The 19,451-nt window shown below is 39.2% G+C and overlaps 2 protein-coding genes across 6 annotated transcripts in view; both read right to left on the minus strand.

The window, feature by feature from the left end:
- dclk1a (doublecortin-like kinase 1a) overlaps positions 1-14,031 on the minus strand; it is a 34,987-nt gene extending 20,956 nt beyond the window's left edge. For 2 of the 5 annotated variants that reach the window (XR_009785154.1, XM_061751675.1), the window contains exons 1-4: positions 13,872-14,030; positions 13,241-13,654; positions 11,468-11,844; positions 2,868-2,967 (exon numbers count right to left, since the gene is read on the minus strand). Coding sequence is in view for 3 of the 5 variants with exons in the window: in XM_061751675.1 (XP_061607659.1) it covers positions 2,868-2,967; positions 11,468-11,844; positions 13,241-13,616 (853 nt within the window). In the remaining 2 variants the exon portion in view is untranslated. Of the gene's footprint in view, positions 1-2,867; positions 2,968-11,467; positions 11,845-13,240; positions 13,655-13,871 lie in introns of all 5 variants that reach the window. The other 3 variants (XM_061751673.1, XM_061751676.1, XR_009785155.1) reach the window with 2 other exon arrangements.
- A 160-nt stretch (positions 14,032-14,191) lies between these two features.
- Positions 14,192-19,081, minus strand: ccdc169 (coiled-coil domain containing 169). Its single transcript, XM_061751677.1, has 8 exons — positions 18,371-19,081; positions 18,209-18,291; positions 18,006-18,116; positions 17,161-17,201; positions 16,980-17,078; positions 16,847-16,900; positions 16,709-16,782; positions 14,192-15,649 (listed from the first exon to the last, which is right to left on the minus strand). Exons 1-8 carry the CDS (start codon positions 18,610-18,612, stop codon positions 15,466-15,468), a joined length of 888 nt encoding a protein of 295 aa, XP_061607661.1. The 5' UTR covers positions 18,613-19,081; the 3' UTR covers positions 14,192-15,465.
- Between the last annotated feature and the right edge of the window lie 370 nt (positions 19,082-19,451).

Here is a 19,451-nt window from a genome sequence, read left to right on the forward strand (position 1 = left end):
CTGAAAAGTTACTCCCTATTTTTAATTTATTTCTGAACGATAATTCTTACAAGAAATGAACATGAGAAGAAAGTGTATGGCATAGAGTTTTATTTAAAATTCGATATGGGCGCCGGTTTCTCAAGGCGCATTCACTGATTTCACAAGGAACTCTTGTGGGATGGAAGACATAACTTCTCGTATTCGCCCTTCAAGTTCTTCCAAAGTCGTTGGTTTGGTAGAATAGACTTGCTCCTTTAATCATGGAACATACACAAAGAAATTGAGAAAAATATTACAACATATGAATAAATTATAAGTATTTTAAAATAGGGAGTTACTTTTTAATCACCCTGTATATATGTATCCATCCATCCATCCATTTTCTGCGCCGCTTCTTATTTGTTTGATTTAAATTCATATTTGCCATTTAGTCTCAATTGAATGTATTGAAAACTTTCATGGATTATTCATTTTTATTCATGATTTGTTTTTATTTCAAGCTTTATTCATCATTTAGCGTGTCTTTATTATGATATAATTATTTTATTTTTAACAGTCCTATATTAATTATAGATGATAGATTTGGAGCAGAGGGTGAACGTACGCCCCTGCGAGACACTTACGAATGAATGTGCTCGGATGTTTGGTGGCGGTCGGAGGGGCCGTAGGCGCAGAATGGCAGCCGCGTTTCCGTCAGACTGCGCCAGGGCAGCTGTGGCTACACAAGTAGCTTAGCACCGCCAGGTGTGACTGCGGACTGAACGAATAATGTTTGCAATTGTAAAGCATCTTTGAGTGCTATATAAGTCGAATGCCATAACAACAGAGCTGATTTTTTTTTTTTTTTTTTTTTTTTTACTATTGCGTGACCGTGAGGGTGTTAGCGGGCTAGCGCGCTAGACTGAGGGCGTCACGGCGCTTTGTACTTTGACGGTGCTGCCCGTGTCATCATTTTGTCACACGTGTAGGAGGTTCACACGCGTGTCGTTCGGACGACGTGGATGTCCGCTGCTCGCTCAGGGTTGCGGTGTTGGGACTTGTTATAGACTCGATTATGCATATATACGTATAGAGCAGGGGTGTGGAAACTTCTGTGCTCTAGCGCCACATTTGATTTTCAAAACAGAGGTGCCATGTAATTCGTAGATGGGGCTAAAAATGTTTTTTAAATAATAATTTTAAAAAAAAATTCACTTTCTAATCATATAATTTACATTTAATTTTATAATGAATTCACCGTTTTTTTCATGAATGAAGCAAAATATTTTTACATTTATACCAAATTGTTTATTTCAATGAAAGAAGAATTTATTCTCATATTTTGACTGTATTATTTATAATTATTTTTCTTAATAATACATAATTCACATTTTGAAAATGTATTATTTATAATTAATTTCTTTATGATGAATTAACCAATTATTTTTTACATTTAAAAAGTTACATACATATGTCAGATTGTTTATTTTAATAATAAAATAATTCATTCTTATCTTTTGTTTGTTCTAATAATAATGATTTCAATTATAATGAATTAACCCTTAATTGAATTAATGATAAAAAAATTCATATTTAATAAAATAATTCATGCTTATTTTTTTATTTACTTTTTTTATTTAGAATGAATCAACCATTTTTTTAAATGATTAAATTAAAAAAACTTATTTTTTACAAGTATTATATATAATTTAATTAGATCTAAAAAAAAATTTTTTCCCAAAGAAACTAAATGTAATACTGTTATGAAATGTGTGACTGTGTACGACTGGTGGAATTGTGATTGCAGGAAGGAAGCGCTGGCGAGAATACGGAGGAGACAGCGACACACTGCGGGCCGGGTTGAAGCCAGCCGAGCGAGGAAGGAAGGGGGGGGGGGGGCATCGCAGGCTGGGTGGAGGGTGCCAGACGCACGGGGGAGGAGAGCCACCGGATAGCCTGCGGGCCGTGTAAATGAGTGTTTTTGGGGGGGGGTTTTCTTCTCAGAGGAGATGCCGATCGAGTGCAGGAAGCATGGGAGCAAGGCAAAAGCAACATTTTCAAAGAAAAGGTTTTCAATCACAAACTACAAAGCCTGATTATGACACCAGTTAATGCCAAAAACAGATACAGCACGAGAATAAAGTCAAAATTTTCAAAGAAAGAATCGGAATATTACAAGCATAAAGTCATATTTTTCAGAGCATGTTTTCTTTTTTTAACAATCATATTTTTTCTAGATTTACCAAGAATACTCATGGATTTTTCAGAGACTAAAGCCAAATTTGAAATATATTTTTGTATTTTTTCGAGATAGATATTCACATTTTTGTAAAGAAAAATGTCACAGTATTACAAGCATAGCCTTTTGTTACTTGAAAAAGGTCACAGTATTAAGAGAAAAAAGTTAGAAAATTATATACCTAAAATAAAGTTTTATTTGTTTTTAAGAAGGAAGACTGTAGTCATACTTTTTCAAGATTTTTTTCTTTGAGAATAAAATCACAGTATTAAGAGTTTACAGTGGTATTTTTTTCCAAATTTAAAATACACACACTCACACACACACACACGTCAAGATAAAAATTATTTTCAAGTTAAAAAAAGAAAAATGCGCAAAAGTTGACAAGAAATAAGAAATAATTTTAGATTTTTTTTTATTAAAAAAAGCTCTCGAAAAAAAACAATAATATGATAATAAAGCTGTATTTTTTTCTTAATTAAAAAGCGTTTTTCAAGAAAAAGTAATATTATTACGAGAAAAAAAAATTCCTGGTAAAAGTCGCAATGTTAAAATAATAAAGTTCTTAATATTTGGACCACATAGCTAAATAAGATCCTCAAAATTTCATAAAGCACACTCATCGATGCAATAATAGATGATAATAATATAAAAATAAAAATCTCACCAGTCTCATCCAGCATCAGGTCGTCTTGGTAGCGGAGCTTTTCGGGTCCACATGCCACAAACACGTCCTCGTCGCCAAAAAAGTCCTGCAGACACGTCACCTGCAGAGGAAATACATTTATTAAATATGCAACATAGAAATAAATGCGGAAAAGTGTATAAAATGATCATATGAGTGATTTTCAAGAATACAGCTGCAATATTACAGGAGTTAAGTTGTATTTTTACAGGCATCTTTAAAAAAATTAAAATAAAAATTCCAGTAAAGAAATTTATAGAAAAGGCATCTAACTGAGAGCTGTTTCTAATATTTTGACCCTCTGGGGCTGCTCAGGTGGCTAAAAATCGTATTCGGCCAAGTATAGTATAAAAGGAATGGGACGCTATACCATTCCATGATGATTCAATGTGTCCCAATACTTTTGTCCATATCTGCTATTTTCCCAGAAAGCACAAGGGTTTCATTCATTTCCAGATATTAAAAAAAAGAATAATAATAATAATTATACAACACATAACTGGCATGGCGCTAGGGGGCCACAAGGTGGCAGTGTTGGACAGCAGTGAGATACTCGAAGAAGCATGCAGTGAGGAATAAGCAAAATAAAAAAAGAACATGGAGAGCTGGTTTCACTTAACAACATGAAACTTGAAAGACATGTCTATCATGAGGAGACCCACAATAAAAGTCGCAAGAAACCATTCCCGAAAAGACACGGGAAGTCAGCCATTTTGGTTGGGAAGCAGACATTTTAGGGACGACAAACAAGTCAACTCCACATGGTAAGCGCTTGGACAAACATCTTGAAAATTCAGCTCCCGAAGCCAGTTTCACTTAGCAACATGAAACTTGGTAGACATGACTATCATGAGGAGAGCCGCAAAAAAAGTCTCAAGAAGCCATTCACAAAAACACAGCCATTTTGGTTCCAACGCAGACATTTTTTGGTAAATTTGGCAATTTCCAGCAGTCCTTCAAAGGCAAACTTGACCTAAAGATTTTGTACAATGGCTACTAAATTTGAACCTCATGTATTTGACAGATGGGCAACGCTTAACAGTTGTTTTTGCATGTGGGCGGCACATGGCGGCAAAGTTTGATGTCTTTCTGCCATAAAACAAGAAAACTCTAATAAGTTAACTGCACAACCAAGCATGCGCACTATTTCGCTGTTGGGCTATTATTCCAGGGCTGAGTAGGAGTTGGATGTTTGCGAGCTAAATGTAGTGCATGTGGGAAATGTGCCGGAGGACTTATGAGGAGAAATAATTGCATTTTGCAGTCACGGAGGAAGAGGAAGTCTGTCAAAAGTTCCAGGGAGGATCTGGAGGCAAGTGGAGCTGACCGTGGTGCTGAAATCAATTTACTATACAAATAAATAGAAGGTTGGGGATTGTTTCACTTGGAATTTGAAGTGCAGTTGTCAAAAGCATGTGTTGTTATTCACACATACATACTGACCAATCAAATGCCAAAAAAGAAAGGGTTACAAAAGTTTAAAAAAGAAAAAAAGTTGCATGAAAAGTTACAACAATAGAAAAGTTGCAAAAATAAGGACATAAACATTGCATAAAAGTAAGAACTTTATATTTTCTAAAATGCTGTTTTTTAATGTATAAAAAATAAAACAGTAAACTAAAATGCATTAAAAAGAAAAACTTACAACAAATGTTTTAAAAAGTGACAAAAGTAAAACAGAACACTGCATGAAAAAAAAATATTTTTACAAAAGTCAAAAAAAACAATTACATAAAACAGAAAATGTTAGCAAAAAATGTTTGGAAAAGTTACAACAGTAAAGCAAAAAAAATGCATAGGAAATGAAAATGTCCTAAAAATGTGTATGTGTAATGTGTTTTAATGTGTAAAAAAAAGTGTCACGTAGAAAAAAATGCAAAACAAAAATTGCAAAAGTAAAACTAAAAATATGCGGTAAAAACCTACAAATGTGTTTTTGAGGAAATGTTATAAATATAAAACAAATTTGCATGAAAAAGTAAAAGAATAATTTATTAAAATATCTTTTCTGGGGTATCCAAGTATTTCAATGAGTGGCTCCATATAAATATGCCTAAATGAAAACTGACCAATCAGAATAGACGTTTTATTGCTGGGTTGCAACAATGACAAATGAATGAAAGACAATCCAGGTATATGCGCAGCCGACTTCCGCGTTGGCCAAAACGGATCTGAGCAATTCCTCCCGGTCCGGGTGAATGGCCAAAGCAACTGGAGGCACTTTAAATGTCTAGATGTCACCCAGAGCCACCAAAGACTTCAATGTTTGATGTTTACAGATATAATAATTTTATAAACAAATTATGTACATGTATTATTTATTTATTTATTATTATTTGAAGTTTCTTCTTCACCGGAAAGAACGTAAGAAGCGGAAAGAGGAAGTTCGGATGAACCTGAAACAACCGCTAAGCGGGGCGGCCTCACAATTTGACCTCCAGCTCGCTCAGGACGATAAACGCCACCTGGGAACGAACAGACGGCGGCGGCACCGAGTTCACCTGAATGCACCGTGGCCAGATTGCGTCATGAGCTTGCGTAACAGCTCTCGTTTCTTCGACTTCTTCTTCTACATCACTCGTTTGATGTTTTTCATGCGCGTGTGACAAAAGTGTAACAAATAGGACATCGTATCCCACAATGCAGTGTCATGTCCTCAGGCTGCCCCCCCCCCACTTCCACTAAGCCCCTCCCCCTCCCATTCCTTATGTTCTCTCGAGCTTGATGACCCTCTTTTCTCGGACACAACATTAGGTACACCTAAACTAGCTCAATGAGAGGGGCTCGTGGTGTTCCTAATGAAGTGTCCCAAAAGGGTAAGTACGACAAACAAGTGAATTCATGTTTTGTTTTCTGCTCTGAATGTTAACATTATATAAATTACACAATTTATGTAGCCGCAGCACAATAGTCTTCACACACACACACACAGACACACACACACACACACATTCACAAGTGCTGAGTAACAATGACTCAGCAGAGAAGCGGATCAGACGCACAATAGCATTGAACATCAATCATCATCATCATCATCATCAAAATATCAAACGAGAGCTATACTACATTCCTTTGCATCGCAGTTTTTCCCCGTTTGTTTATCATCTTTTTCTTGTTTCTGATGTTTTTGGTCTCGGTCACTGCAGTGCTGGAAGCAGGAGGAGGAGGAGGAGGAAGATGATGATGAGGCACAAAGAGGGAAAGAACCAGCACTGCAGATAACAACTGGTACCTAAAAAAAAGTCCAAGGCCCCGTAAACCCTACACTAACATAGTTCTACACCCTACATGAACCAAGATCTAAACAAACCTCAGTCTAGACCCTAAACAAACGTCGTTCTAGACCCCACACGAACACAGTCTAGACCAGCGGTGTCAAACTCGTTTTTGTTCAGGGCCACATCGTAGTTAGTTTCCCTCTTAGGGCCATTGTGACTGTAAACCCATATAAAAGTATGACCGTCTCATATTATTACACATACACAACAATTTGATGGATAATCAGTTCTGAAATCTGAAGCTAATCAAAAAATAATAATAATGAGTTCAACTATCATTCAATTCATTCTAAAAGGGGGCTCGGTAACAAACAAAAACAAGTTTGCAATTTTGGTATTTTCTCAAAAATGCTTCAATTGACACACGATCGCTTTCGCGGTCCACATCAAATGATGTTGTGGGCCGGATCTGGCCCCCGGGCCTTGAATTTGACACCTGTGGTCTAGCCCATACAGAAAACTACTTCAGCTACATCCGACAGTAACATAGACCTTGCTCCACCATATAGCTCTAGACCCTACCAAAAAGATGTTGACAGGCTCTGTGTGTGTGTGTGTGTGTGCGTGTAGCTCTCAGTGCCTTAATGTGCGTGATTGGAGGCTCAAGTCTGCGTGTGCGTGCAAACACAGCTTACCATGGTATTAATAGTGGAGCCATGGCCGTGCTCTCTAAGCCACTTACAGCTTTGTCTATCTTCTTGATCAGAACCAGCTTGACACACACACACACACACACACACACACACACACACATTACAGTACAGTAGAACCTCACGGCCGTTGCTTGGCAACCGTGGCAAGAGGAGTGTGAGGTAGAGGAGGATGAGGAACCGGATACCTTCTCGCTCGAGTTACAAGTGGAAACGTGACACCGGGAGCCTCAGAGGGGCGCTAGAGAGCGGAAACTGAGCGTGGAGGGAGAGTATCGGGTTCTACTGGAGAGACGTTCGCAACCTGTAGACCCACCAAAAAGTCTCAAGAAGCCATGCCCCAAAAGATACAGCAAGTCTGCCATTTTGGTTTGCAGTGGCCATTTTAGGGTCAACTACTAAGTCAACGCTACAAGTCCAGCTCTTGACCAAAGATTTTGAAAATTCAGCCCTCAAAGCCAGTTTCACGTGACAATATAAAATTTGATAGACAGGTCCATCATGAGTAGACCCACAAAAAAGTCTCAAGAAGCCATGCCCCAAAAGACGCAGGAAGTCTGCCATTTTGGTTTGAAGCGGCCATTTTTGGTTCCACTACAAATTCAGGCCATGAGCAAATTCTCCTAGCTCCCAGTTTCTCCTAGCATTGTGAAATTTGCTAGGCATGTCTATCATGAGTAGACCCACACAAAAAACTCTCATGTAGCCATGCCACTAAAGACACAGAAAGTCAGCTATTTTGGTTTGAAGTCTGCCATTTTATTGTCAACAAAGAAGCCAATTTCACATAGCAACACAAATTTGCTATGCACTTAGCTGCAAGATACTTGGTAGGCGTGTCTATCACGAGTAGACTCACTCAAAAATCTCAATCGAGCCCTACTGCACGTGTGTGTGCGTCCTCATTAAAAGAGGTTAATGAACGCGAAACAGATGAGCGAGCCGTTTTGGTGTTCGGACGTCATCGCTCTTTCTCTCTTTGGACTCGTCGGTTCTGCCGGGACGCCGCGTCACAGATAGCGACCCAAAAACCTACTTCTGACACACACACACACACACACACACACACAAACAGACACAAAGTAATCCAATCTGGGTTTGCACTTGACTAATTACCTTCACACAGTTAATATTCAATAAGGCGTCACCGTTATTTTATCATGTCATCCTGCTGTCAAATATTTGACTGATGATGACTTGCAAGTGTCAAAATGAATCGCGTTCCTGCTCATATAGAAGCCATGTGAGGGTCGACAATCGGTTTTTTCCCCCGTTTTTTTCTTCACCATAAGCCAGGCTGTTTTAGTCGCGATTACAACACGGATTAAGCACATTTCACTGAGGTTTAAACTAATCTCCTAATTGTCCGTTGTGCTTTCGTGATCTTTAATATTCTTTACCTTACCCAGGAAAAGAAAATAAAATACAAAAATAGAGTGCGCCCAGCCCGGCTGGTTCGCAAGTTGCCATGCCCGTTGGCTCAATCGATAGAGCGGCTAAAAATAGCAGAACCGTAATAGCCTTACTTGCAATGAGAGAGAGGAAGGGAGTTTATTGTGTAATCTCCCAGACAACGGTAACCCATGGCAACCAGTGAGCGAGCAGGCATTGGGAGGAAAAGTGTGACTTTAAATCCCGTGTAGGAGGATTCTCAAAGAAAGAAAGAAAAATGTTTTTTTTTTTTTTTTTTTTTTTAAGAAGGTCAAATCAGATCTGGAATCTGGAGCGATGCCCCGCTGGGTTAATCATGGCCGATCGTTAAATGGATTGCGCGAGGTCAGACAGGATGCGACGCCCGTCAGCGTTGGCGGCGAGAGTCGCACAAAATTACACCGAATGATCAGAGAAGAAACAGAAGCATCCCCATTATTTGATATTTTGAATATGTTGTTACAAAGGAGCATTAGGACCACACGCAAAAGAAAAAAATATATGCATGCTATGACAATAACGACGTAATATTACAAGAGTAAAGAAAAAATATATACATTTTATAGAGAATAAAGTTGTATTTTTCCAAGATAAAATTTAGAAACATAGGAGAATAATGACATTTTTCAAAGAAAAAGAAATGTAACTTGAGAATGAAGTTGTCTTTAAAAAAAAAAAAAAAAAAAAAAAAAAAAAGACAAGGACAAAGTCCTCTTTTTTAAGTAGCAATTTAAAAAAAATTAAAGAAGAGATATTTTTTTTCAGGAGAAAAATTCCAAAGTTTCTGTTTTCAATTTTGTTTAGAAAAGCAGTTATAGTTTTGTACATTTTATTATTACGCTTACGAAAACAAAGTTAGGCTTTGGGGTGGGGGTTAATGGGAGGAATTGAGTTATGGAAAAAAAATCTTAATCTTAGAAAAATGAAGTCATCATTTTCAGAAAATTAAGTTAAAAAATGGAAAATAAAAATTACGTGAATGATGTCATATTTTTTTAGAAAAGGAAGCTTTCATGTCACAAGAACAAAATCTTATATTTTTGGCGGGAAAAACATGAATGTATTTTTCCAAGAAATTTTTTTGGGAGGAAAAAAAAAGTCTAAAGCTTAAAAGAATTAAGATGCCTTTGTTCTAGAAAAATGAAGTATGAAGAAATATTTTTGTTCAAGAAAAACAGACGTAAACTTATGATAATGAAGTTGTCTTTAAAAATATTAAATCAAAATTTTACAAGAATAATATCGTCTTTTTAGGTCATCATCTTCCAAGAACAAAGTTACATTTTTTTCAAGAAAGTTGTAAACATGTTTTTTTTGTTTACAGAAATAGTAATTTTCTTCAAGCCGTATTTTCTAATATTAGTCGTATAAAGTCAGAACATTGTGAGAATTAAGTCATATTGTTCAAAAAAAGATGTAAACTCACAAGAAAAAAAAAGTAATTTGTGGAAAATTTTGTTTTAATACTACGAGAATAAAATCATTTTTTCTAGCAAATGTCTTAATCGTCTCATATTGCAAGAATAAAGTCATATTTTAGGATAAGAAAAAAAAGTTAGATTTTGTTCAAGGAAAATAGTACAAAGAAATGACACAAAATTCACAGGATTAATATTTTTTGCGGAAAAAAACTATCATAATATTTTGAAAATCAAGTCATGTTTGAATCGTCCACCTGAGCGCACATTGACAGACTGCCCACTGCATGCCAAAGCAGCAGGTGGCGCTATAGCCCCAAAGCGTAAGGCCATTGTGGGCAGTCGGAAGCCTACAAACGAGCTTTCACTGATGATTTTCCATATTTTTCCAGAAATCCAGCGACCCGAATGAATGAATGAATGCAAGGCGCAGACACGGCTGAGCGGGTGGGCGGACCTTGAAGGACCCGTGACTCAGACGCACACGATTGATGGTATGCGGCGTGGGCGACCTCAAAGACACACACACACACTCTCACACACACACACACACACACACACACACCATTCATAGCGCTATCTGCACTATGGAATGGGAGGATGTTCTTTATTCATAAAAGTATGGCTTCGCTCTTAAAAGTTTTGAACGGAACCCAACCTAACTCTTTTACTACCATTTTCATGACTCCGTGGATTATTTCCGGACCTTATTTCTATTGTGCAAGGTGGCGGTTATCGTGAAGAACTGGCACAAAACGATCATTTCACAAGAATTCTCAGGTGTCTGTGTGACCAAATGTGACATGAGTATACTTTGGACGATTCTGACGATTCTGTGGATTATTTCGTCATTCACTATTTCTATTGTGCAGCGTGGCGGACAACATGAATAACTGGCCAGTTCACCCACAGCCAAAAAAGTCAATGGCATGCTTGTAGCGATCACATTACATAAGTTATATCTCTAAATTGCCCGTAGGTGTGAATGTGAGTGCAAATGGTTGCTTGTTTATATGTGCCCTGCGATTGGCTGGCAACTAGTTCAGGGTGGACCCCGCCTCCTGCCCGTTGATAGCTGGGATAGGCTCCAGCACCCCCGCGACCCTTGTGAGGATAAAGCGGTAAAGAAAATGGACGGATGGATATAACGTAGCACATACAACATACAGTATATAGATATATGTACATATAACACAGGTGGCAGAGATCAGGACAAAGTGACAAAAGCGCAAATCGTGACCAAGTGTGACTTGGACTTTTGTGTTTTTTACCGTGGATAAATTTGAATGGCTGTAATTGATTTCTATTGTTGGTGGTTCTCGAGAAGAATTAGTTTTAGGACAAGTACATACTGCCTGCCTGACAAAGCGTAGCGTAAACATTTTGGACTGTATTTCTATTGTGGATTATTTGGAGTCCCCATGTTGATTTCTATTGTGCAAGGTGTCGGTTATCGCAACTAACTGGCGAAGAACGATTATGTCACAATATTTCTATGCTGTGGCCTATTTCTACTGATGATTATTTTGAGTCGCTCTGTTTATTTTTATTTTGCAAGGTGGCGGCCATCATGAATAACTACCAAGGTGCGATCCTCTGGGAGTCATTCTATTATAGAGACATACGTGGAGATGGAGGAGACGTCCCAACTCCTCAGCACTAATATTAGCCGTTCCTCTCAGAGGATCAAGAATATATGCCTGTGAGTATGTGAGTATTCTTATCTGTCTACATGTGTTGCTCCGCTGTTTGTTTTGAAACACCGATGCTACTCATTAGCATTTTTGTGTTAGCATTTGACTCACCAGTTTCCCCTCCAGCGTGTAGATCTTCTTGACCACTCCAGAGTCCAGCTTGATGGCGTCGGTGATGTCGGTGAGCACCTGTTCGTAGGAGTGCGCCGTCTTCTTGTTGAGCAGAACCCTGACCGCCTTGCGGGGCTTCATGCCGCTGCGGACCACCGTCACCAGCTTGGGTCGAACAAAGTCCTTGTTCTCGCGGTTCTCGGGCAGCCCGCCGCCGACTGTGCCCGCGGGGCCCGCCTTGGCGCTGCCCAGCGAAGGGGGCCCGCGCGCCGAGGCCGCGCCCGACGCCTTGACGTTCACCGACCAGTTGGGGTTGACGTTTTTGGTGTAGTCCACCTTTTTGTAAGCCTCCACTGAGCTGCACACATAGCTTTCGCCTGTAGGGGGCGTCATGCGGTTAGTACTGACTGACATCATAGACAGAAATGCGATGATGTCATAGCGTGGCACGAAGACCTACGCAATTACTACACGTACGATAATGTAGCGCTGATATCAACTCCGATACTGCTCATAGACACCAGGGGACATATTTTCAGTCTCTGGTGCTTGCTATGATAAGTTGTGATGACGTATTTGACATTTTCTTGAAATGTATTTCTTTTTTATGAGTTTATTTCATGAAATAATTGATTTATTATAAGTAATAACATTCAAAATATTGGTAAAATAAACAATATTGCATACAGATTTCCATAATTGGTTAATCCATTTATTATAAATAAAATAGAAAATATTAATATTTTATTGGATTAAGTAATTGGACAATTACAACAATTATAGGTATTAACATTTTAAAAAATGGGCATAAAATATTCCAAAATGAACATTTTTACATATAACACAAAAATCTGCGTAAAATATCAATATTGCATATAGATGTAATATGTTTTACATTTCATTACATTTCAATAATTGGTTCATCAATTTATTATAAATAAAATATAAAATATTAATATTTTATTTGATTAAATAATTGGACAATTACATCAATTATAAGTGGTAAAATTGAAAAAAATGGGCATAAAATATTCCAAAATAAACATTTTTACATATAACACAAAAATCTGAGTAAAATAATCAATTGTAAAGTAAACAATTTGCCAATGAAATTAGAAAATGAGCATCAATTATTTTATCTTTAAAATAAAAAGTGTAATAAAATTTGAAAAAATTTGTTATATAATCAATCAAATTGGTTATGATTTATAATTAATTCATCCCACCGTCAAAATTGATGTGAGAAAATGTTCACGGATTATTTTATTATTGAAAACAGCTATTTTACATCAAATTAAAAAACAAACCTTGACTTAATAAACTACTTTAAAAGACAACTGCAGCTGTATTGAAGTGCTGTACATAAGATCAAACATAAAACAAGGAACAAAACATGATAGATAGATAATATACTCTTCTCCAATTCAAATATAAAAGAAGCACTTCCTTCACGTTGGCATTTGGCATACAGGACGTCGAGAGTTTTGTTTTTTTAATTGTATTACATAAAATTGGTAGAGAAATTACAAATAAATGAATCACCACGGATACGTGCATGAATAAATTAATAATTTTATATCCATATTTTAACTCCCCCCCCCCCCCCCCCCCCCCCAAGAATGACCTAGCCCATCTCTGTTTTAAAAACAAAATGTTGCCCTTGAGCACAAAAGTTTGCACACCCCTGTTCAATATCCTAAAACATGACATGCTTTTTTTTTTTTTTGTTTGTTTTTTTTTTAAATAATGAAAAGTTATTAGAGGCTGTCTTACCCTCGACCAGCTGATCGATGCTGCCGATGCGTCCGGATCCGTCCAGCGTGTAGATGGTGCGCACGCCCTGCGGCAGGTTGACGTTGTCCGAGAGGCCGCGCGTCAGGTCGGCCAGCAGCGCGTCGAAGGTGCGGAAACGGTCGGCGGACACCGCGTACACGATGCCGTGGAAGAAGCGGTCGCCGTTGCGGTAGAAGCGCACCTTCTTGGCCCGCCTCTCGGCGCTCAGGGCCTTGAGGGTGCGCGGCGCGCGGAACAGGCTGCAATGGGCGCTGTGCGTGGGGCTGTGCACGCCGTTGACGCGCGTCCCGGCCGCGCCGGATGCGGATCCGGCGCGGGCGCCGCGGCGCTGAGCTCGGTCGTCGAAATGCTCCATGTCCGTGTGGCCCGGCGGCACCACCGCCACGGTACCGTCTACACACAAACACACACGCGCGCGCGCGCGCGCCCACGCAAAAGTTGTGAAAGAAAAACAAGAAGCGAGCGAGCGAGATTAAAGTCCTAATGACGGATTAAATCTAATCCGGGTGAAGTGAACTCGCAGCAAGCATGCACGGTTTTGATGGAGAGGCGACCACGCGCCCATCAATACCCACACAACATCCCATAATACTCCCAACACGTGACTTACCGACACGAGCGCTGAGCGCCTCCGTCACCTCCAGTCTGGCCGATTGTCCACAAAAAAAAAAAAAAAAAAAAAAAAAAAGCAGAAAGTGAGCACAAAGTTGAAGGACAGTTGAGCCCGCCTGCTCGCGTGTGCGAGGTGGTGAAGATGCGATCAGAAGCCGAGCAGCGCAGCAACTAAGTCGCAGCTGCAGCTTCCTCCTCCTCCTCCTCCTCCTCCTCCTCCTCCTCAGCTACGTCACGCGTGTCGTGATTCCCATTCAACGCACACATGAAACATGAACACAAGCATTTGTAACACATTCACACAGTGCAGCTGCATCCTTCCCCCCCAAAAAACGCCTCCCCATAAAAGTTGATTTCAAAAGAGAAAATGATCATTTTAATGGTTCACTAGATGATGTGTCCTATAAACTATACTATTCTTTAGGCTTTAGTATAGTTAAGTCAATTTTACCCTTAGCTTTGCTTGATGAGATGATGGTTTGAAGACAGTTTTGCTAAAATGCTGTTTTCCTTGTGGCAGGTCTCTTCAGACAAAAGTTAATTACATACCTCTCATTTATTCATACAAATATGATATCATACCGTATACGTAAACATGAACGAAGCCGATATATCGGATAGTGTCATCTTTGGTGTCTCTGTGGCGACATCTAGTGGTAGACAAAAGACATTGTAGACTGTTAGCTAGCTGGCCCGCGATGACGTCAGCAATTTTCCGTCTTCTGATTGGTTGGACAGAGCAAGTGGCGATCGACGAGCGAAACGCACGTCTGTGGCGATCTGCACAAAAAGGTATTCATTTAACAATATGTTTATTATTGTGCTTGTAGTTTGCAAGGTTGTGTCTAATATTTGGGCATTTGGATATAGGCAGGCAGTCAAATTATTAGAAACACCCCCATAACAAGGGTAGGAATCGCAAGTATCCTGACCGACCAGCAAGCACGACATCAAAAGCGAATACAGTGAAGCCCCATTTGTCGTGGGGTATATGAATAGATGAAAATCTGCAATCTTGTATCAAGAGGCCATTTACACAAATATCATTTTTTAAAGTAGTTTTACCCCTCTCACACGTTTTAAACAGACTTTTGAAACATTGTAAACATAGGTCAACACCAAAACAAAACAGCAAGCATAAAATGGACGTATATATAAAAAAAATAATAATCAGCGAATGCCAAACTGCGAATATGCGGGATTCACTGTACTGACTAAACGGTAAGAGACACGAGTGACCCGACTTGGGAGTTTTTCGAGATACGAGCAACGTCGAGTACAAAAGAATGCAAAACGCCATAGATGCGCTAACATAACTATCATCTAAACGGCGCTGAAATAACACATACGTGGAAATACCTGTTTGGTGTCCCAAGTCACCACTGGAGTTGTTAGTGTCCACAAAGAGAAGACAAATACTCATTTTGGACAACATTTTAGTCCAGTAGTGTCTTACGCCGACGTGTGCGTTTACACACGTGGGTGTCCGCTTGTGCGCTGGATGCGGAACACGCGTGCGGTAGAAAGAAGGCTTTTTTTTTTTTTTTGTGAAAGTGTGAGAGTTCCACAAAAAGAAGACATGTTCACGTGAGTCAGTGTTTCACGTGGTGCTTGAGGGTGGGCAACCTGCTTCCAAGGTGGGCTTTTTTCAGCTCTCCTTTTCCACCTCCTCCACCTTTCACACATCCTCCTCTTCCTCCTCCTCCTCCGGCATCACTCTCTCTGGCTTTTCCCTTCTTGGCGTCGGCCTCAGACTTTCTGCTCGGCTGCTTCGCTCTGCGCGCACACACAACACAGAAGAAATGTCAGCTATCGCTGCCATCTGGTGTTACATTTATTTAAAAAAACAACAAGATTTTAGCAATTATTTTAAGTTTGACGACAAATCAATAAGAATTGGGACTGGTCTGTTGTGTTAGGGCAGGGGTGTCAAACTCATTTTTGTCGCCATATTGTAGTTACGGTTTCCCTCAGAGGGCCGTTATGACTGTGAAACCATAAAAGTCTTTAATCGCCTCATCATATTTACACAATACATTTATGAACAAGTTTTGGAATCAGAAATCAAGGGTAATTTATAGTTTTTCAACTATTTTCATTGTTTGGTAACACAAAAATGCTTGCCGTATCTCAACATGATCATTTATGATATTTGACTATTTGAAATTTCGGTGCAGATTTTAACAAGAATCATGGAAGTTGACACACATGATTTGCCTTCGCGGGCCACATAAAATCAAGTGGCGGGCCGGGCCTGGCCCCCGGGCCGTGAGTTTGACACGTGTGTGTTAGGGAATACAGGAAAATTGTAACGTAAATTGCAAAGTTGACTATAAAAGCTATTAGTAGCTGCATCGAGAGAGAAGCAGAAACATACTTCCAATTTTGACAGTGCACGAGGTGCATTCAAGGACCGCCAACAAAGCAGGACATATCAAACGCAGATGAAAAAAACACTAGGAATGATTTCAACCTAACAGCAACCCCGAGATTCCACTAGATGGTGCTGAATTAATAATTGAATTGCTTTAGCCTGAACGCAAAAAAGCGCAAATCAATGAGATTTTTCAGCAAATAACAGATATGTTCCCCCCAAAAATCTGCGAACAAACAGCAAAAATGCAGGAGTTCACTGTAAAGCGAACCTACACTTATTGCAAGGGATACATTCCAGATCTACCCACAATAGGTGAAAATATACGATAGAGACCATATTAAAAAAAAATGCTTTTACCTGTCCGACACACTTTAAAGACATTTAAACATATTAAAACATAGGTTTGAAACAAATCGCAGGTGAAAACTAGTCATCCAGCCCTCGGGTTGTTGTTGTACCTCAGTTTGCTCTCTGTGGCCCTCTGTGGCTGGACTGAGTACTGCTTCCTCTGGGAGTCCGCGGTTGACGACAACTGCAGAAGAATATCCCGATTGACAGCGGTTGTCACGGCAACATCCACGGAGGAGGACACTTACCTTGGCGATCTCCGAGAGGTAGGCTCGCCTCTCGTCGTTGGTTTTGTGGAACGCCTGATTCCGCCCCCCACAAGAAAGAGGAGAGTTTGCATAGAGCAGACGCACGGAATGCAGCAGGTCCAGTCTGACTGACCTTTGCCTCTCGTTCGATGCCGACACGACAGTCGGCCAGTTGACTGTGTAGGCCGGACTTCTCGTCAGTGAGCAGCTTGAGGTGATGTCGCAATGACTCCTGCAGAAACATAATGGCGCCCAATATCAAAGGACTCAATTGCCGCCCCCTGCTGGCGGGATTGAGAAAAGTCAACACTTACGGGTGGCATGTCATCGAAGGATCGGATAGAAGCCAGTCGATCTGGGAAAACAACACAAATTCTTGCTCGCATAAAAATGAAATCTTATGTACGCTCACAAGTCACTTCATTAGGAACACCAGCTAATGAGATCCAGTACAAGAGCTGTATTTAAAAAAAAAAAGTTGGACAAAAAGTAATGAGCCTATTTTGACAAAGTAAGGAGAAGAAAGTAGAGATATCTGTTTTCAAGCATATGGAGCAAAAGTAAAAAGTATAAATACTCGAAACCTGGAGAATCTGCTCAAGTCCAGTAAAAAGTACTGTATTTGTACTTTGTTACTTCCAATTACTGATAATATCCTAACATTAAGGTATGACATAGGGGGTTTCTAATTAAAAAGCATGAAAGTTTATATTGAACTGACTTTTACGGTTTTGATATTCTAGCTATCTATTAATATTGATATGATTGATGAGCCTCATGTGAAGATGGTGTATTTGCATTGAATAATTCAACTACAGTCATTTATGTGACATGGGTTCATGACTGTGTACATGCTAGATTGAAGCTCCATGGTCCTCTCCATTTTAAGTGCTTTGCCGCCATCCTGTGACATCTATACGCAAGTCATGTAAGTCAAACTCTAGTTCCATAATGATGTTATAACAGCCGAATACAATCAAAAGCTAGTTAGTTAATCCCATTAAATCCGGTTGTGAGTGTAAACCGGTTGGTACGTCTCAAAACAGCATATGAATAAGGCATTCACTATTGTTCCACTTTGCCACATCCAATATGGCGACGACGTTGCCGTACCGGTGTATTTTTTCTATATTCTCATTAGTAGACCGTGTCATCTCACCCACTGGGTTCCCACGCAGGTCTTCCAGCCTCTCGTGGATAAGAGCGAGCTGCCTTTGTAGCTGTACGTTGAGCTCGGTCTGGGTTTCGTATCTGGTCTTCCACTCGTTGTCTGGCACAAAAAATATAGACATCAAAAAACAAACACAAAATGGCGTCACAATTGGGCACAGTCGGCTTCCAGAAACTTTTCTCTTCCGTCACCTTCCCCGTCGACGCCCTGAAGTCTGTCCTGAAGTTCCTTCATGGTGCACCGCAGGTCCCGTACAGACTCCTCCAGCATGTCTCTTGTTAAAAGAAACAAAACAACAACAACAACGTTTTTGTCACAAACACAAGTGGAAAAACAAAAGTAGAAAAACTCACTTGATTTCTCGTTCTTGCTCCAGTTCAGTTCGCAGGCGCGCCATGTCATATTTACAATAATCTTTGCTCATTGTTAACGGATGGAAGAGAAAGTTTGGGTCACCTGGTTTCCATGGAAACGGCCGCTTCCGGTTGGTGCGTGGCGCCGGTTTTACCACCAGGGGACGCTGCCGTCTTTTGGGAGACTTAAGTGGCGCGGAAGTGGACAGTGATGAAGTGAGTATTAAGAACATTGAAAACATTTTTAGGCAAAGAGTTTTTTTTGGGTTTGATGCTGGTATTGCTACCAGTTAAAGACACACTTTTTGGTCATTTACAAAAAAAAAAACAACAACGTGAAATGTACCTCATAAAAATAACTGATGTCAACAATCAGAAATGCCAAATAAGGATACAAATCAACAAAACAATACATAAAATAATTTTTTTTTAAAGTTGACTTATTTACTCTTATGCCAAGGTTTTCCACATATGTAACTTCACCCCAATAACTATTTTGGTCTAATAGTACCTGAAAATTCAGGTAATTAAAATAAAACCTCCTGTTGAAGTGCATAAGTGGCGTCTGCATGTCGTAATTTGAATAAAATACAGATTTAGTCTGTTTTAGAAGGGGATTAAAATAAACATCCATCCATTCCATTTCTATATCTTATCTAGGGTGAGCTGGAGTCTATGCCAGCTGACTGAGAAGAAGCTGCAGTATGCTTAGAAAACCCAAGCAAAAAATAAATAAAATAAAATATATATATACATACATATATATATATATATATATATATATACACATGTATATATATATATATATATATATATATATATATATATATGTGTGTGTGTGTGTATGTATATATATATATATATATATATATATATATATATATATATGTGTGTGTGTATGTGTATATATATATATATATACACATACACACACATTGAAATCAATGAGTGACAAAAAAAAAATGTAGTGATCGCATAAAAAATAAATACAATTTACCTAAAAAAACATTTACTTTTGGTAGACTTCCCAATATTTTGTTCCATTCAGAAATGCACGACAACAAAACACCTGAGTGTTTAC

This window comes from Phyllopteryx taeniolatus, chromosome 17 (genome assembly GCF_024500385.1).
Source record: "Phyllopteryx taeniolatus isolate TA_2022b chromosome 17, UOR_Ptae_1.2, whole genome shotgun sequence".
Lineage (NCBI taxonomy): Eukaryota > Metazoa > Chordata > Actinopteri > Syngnathiformes > Syngnathidae > Phyllopteryx > Phyllopteryx taeniolatus.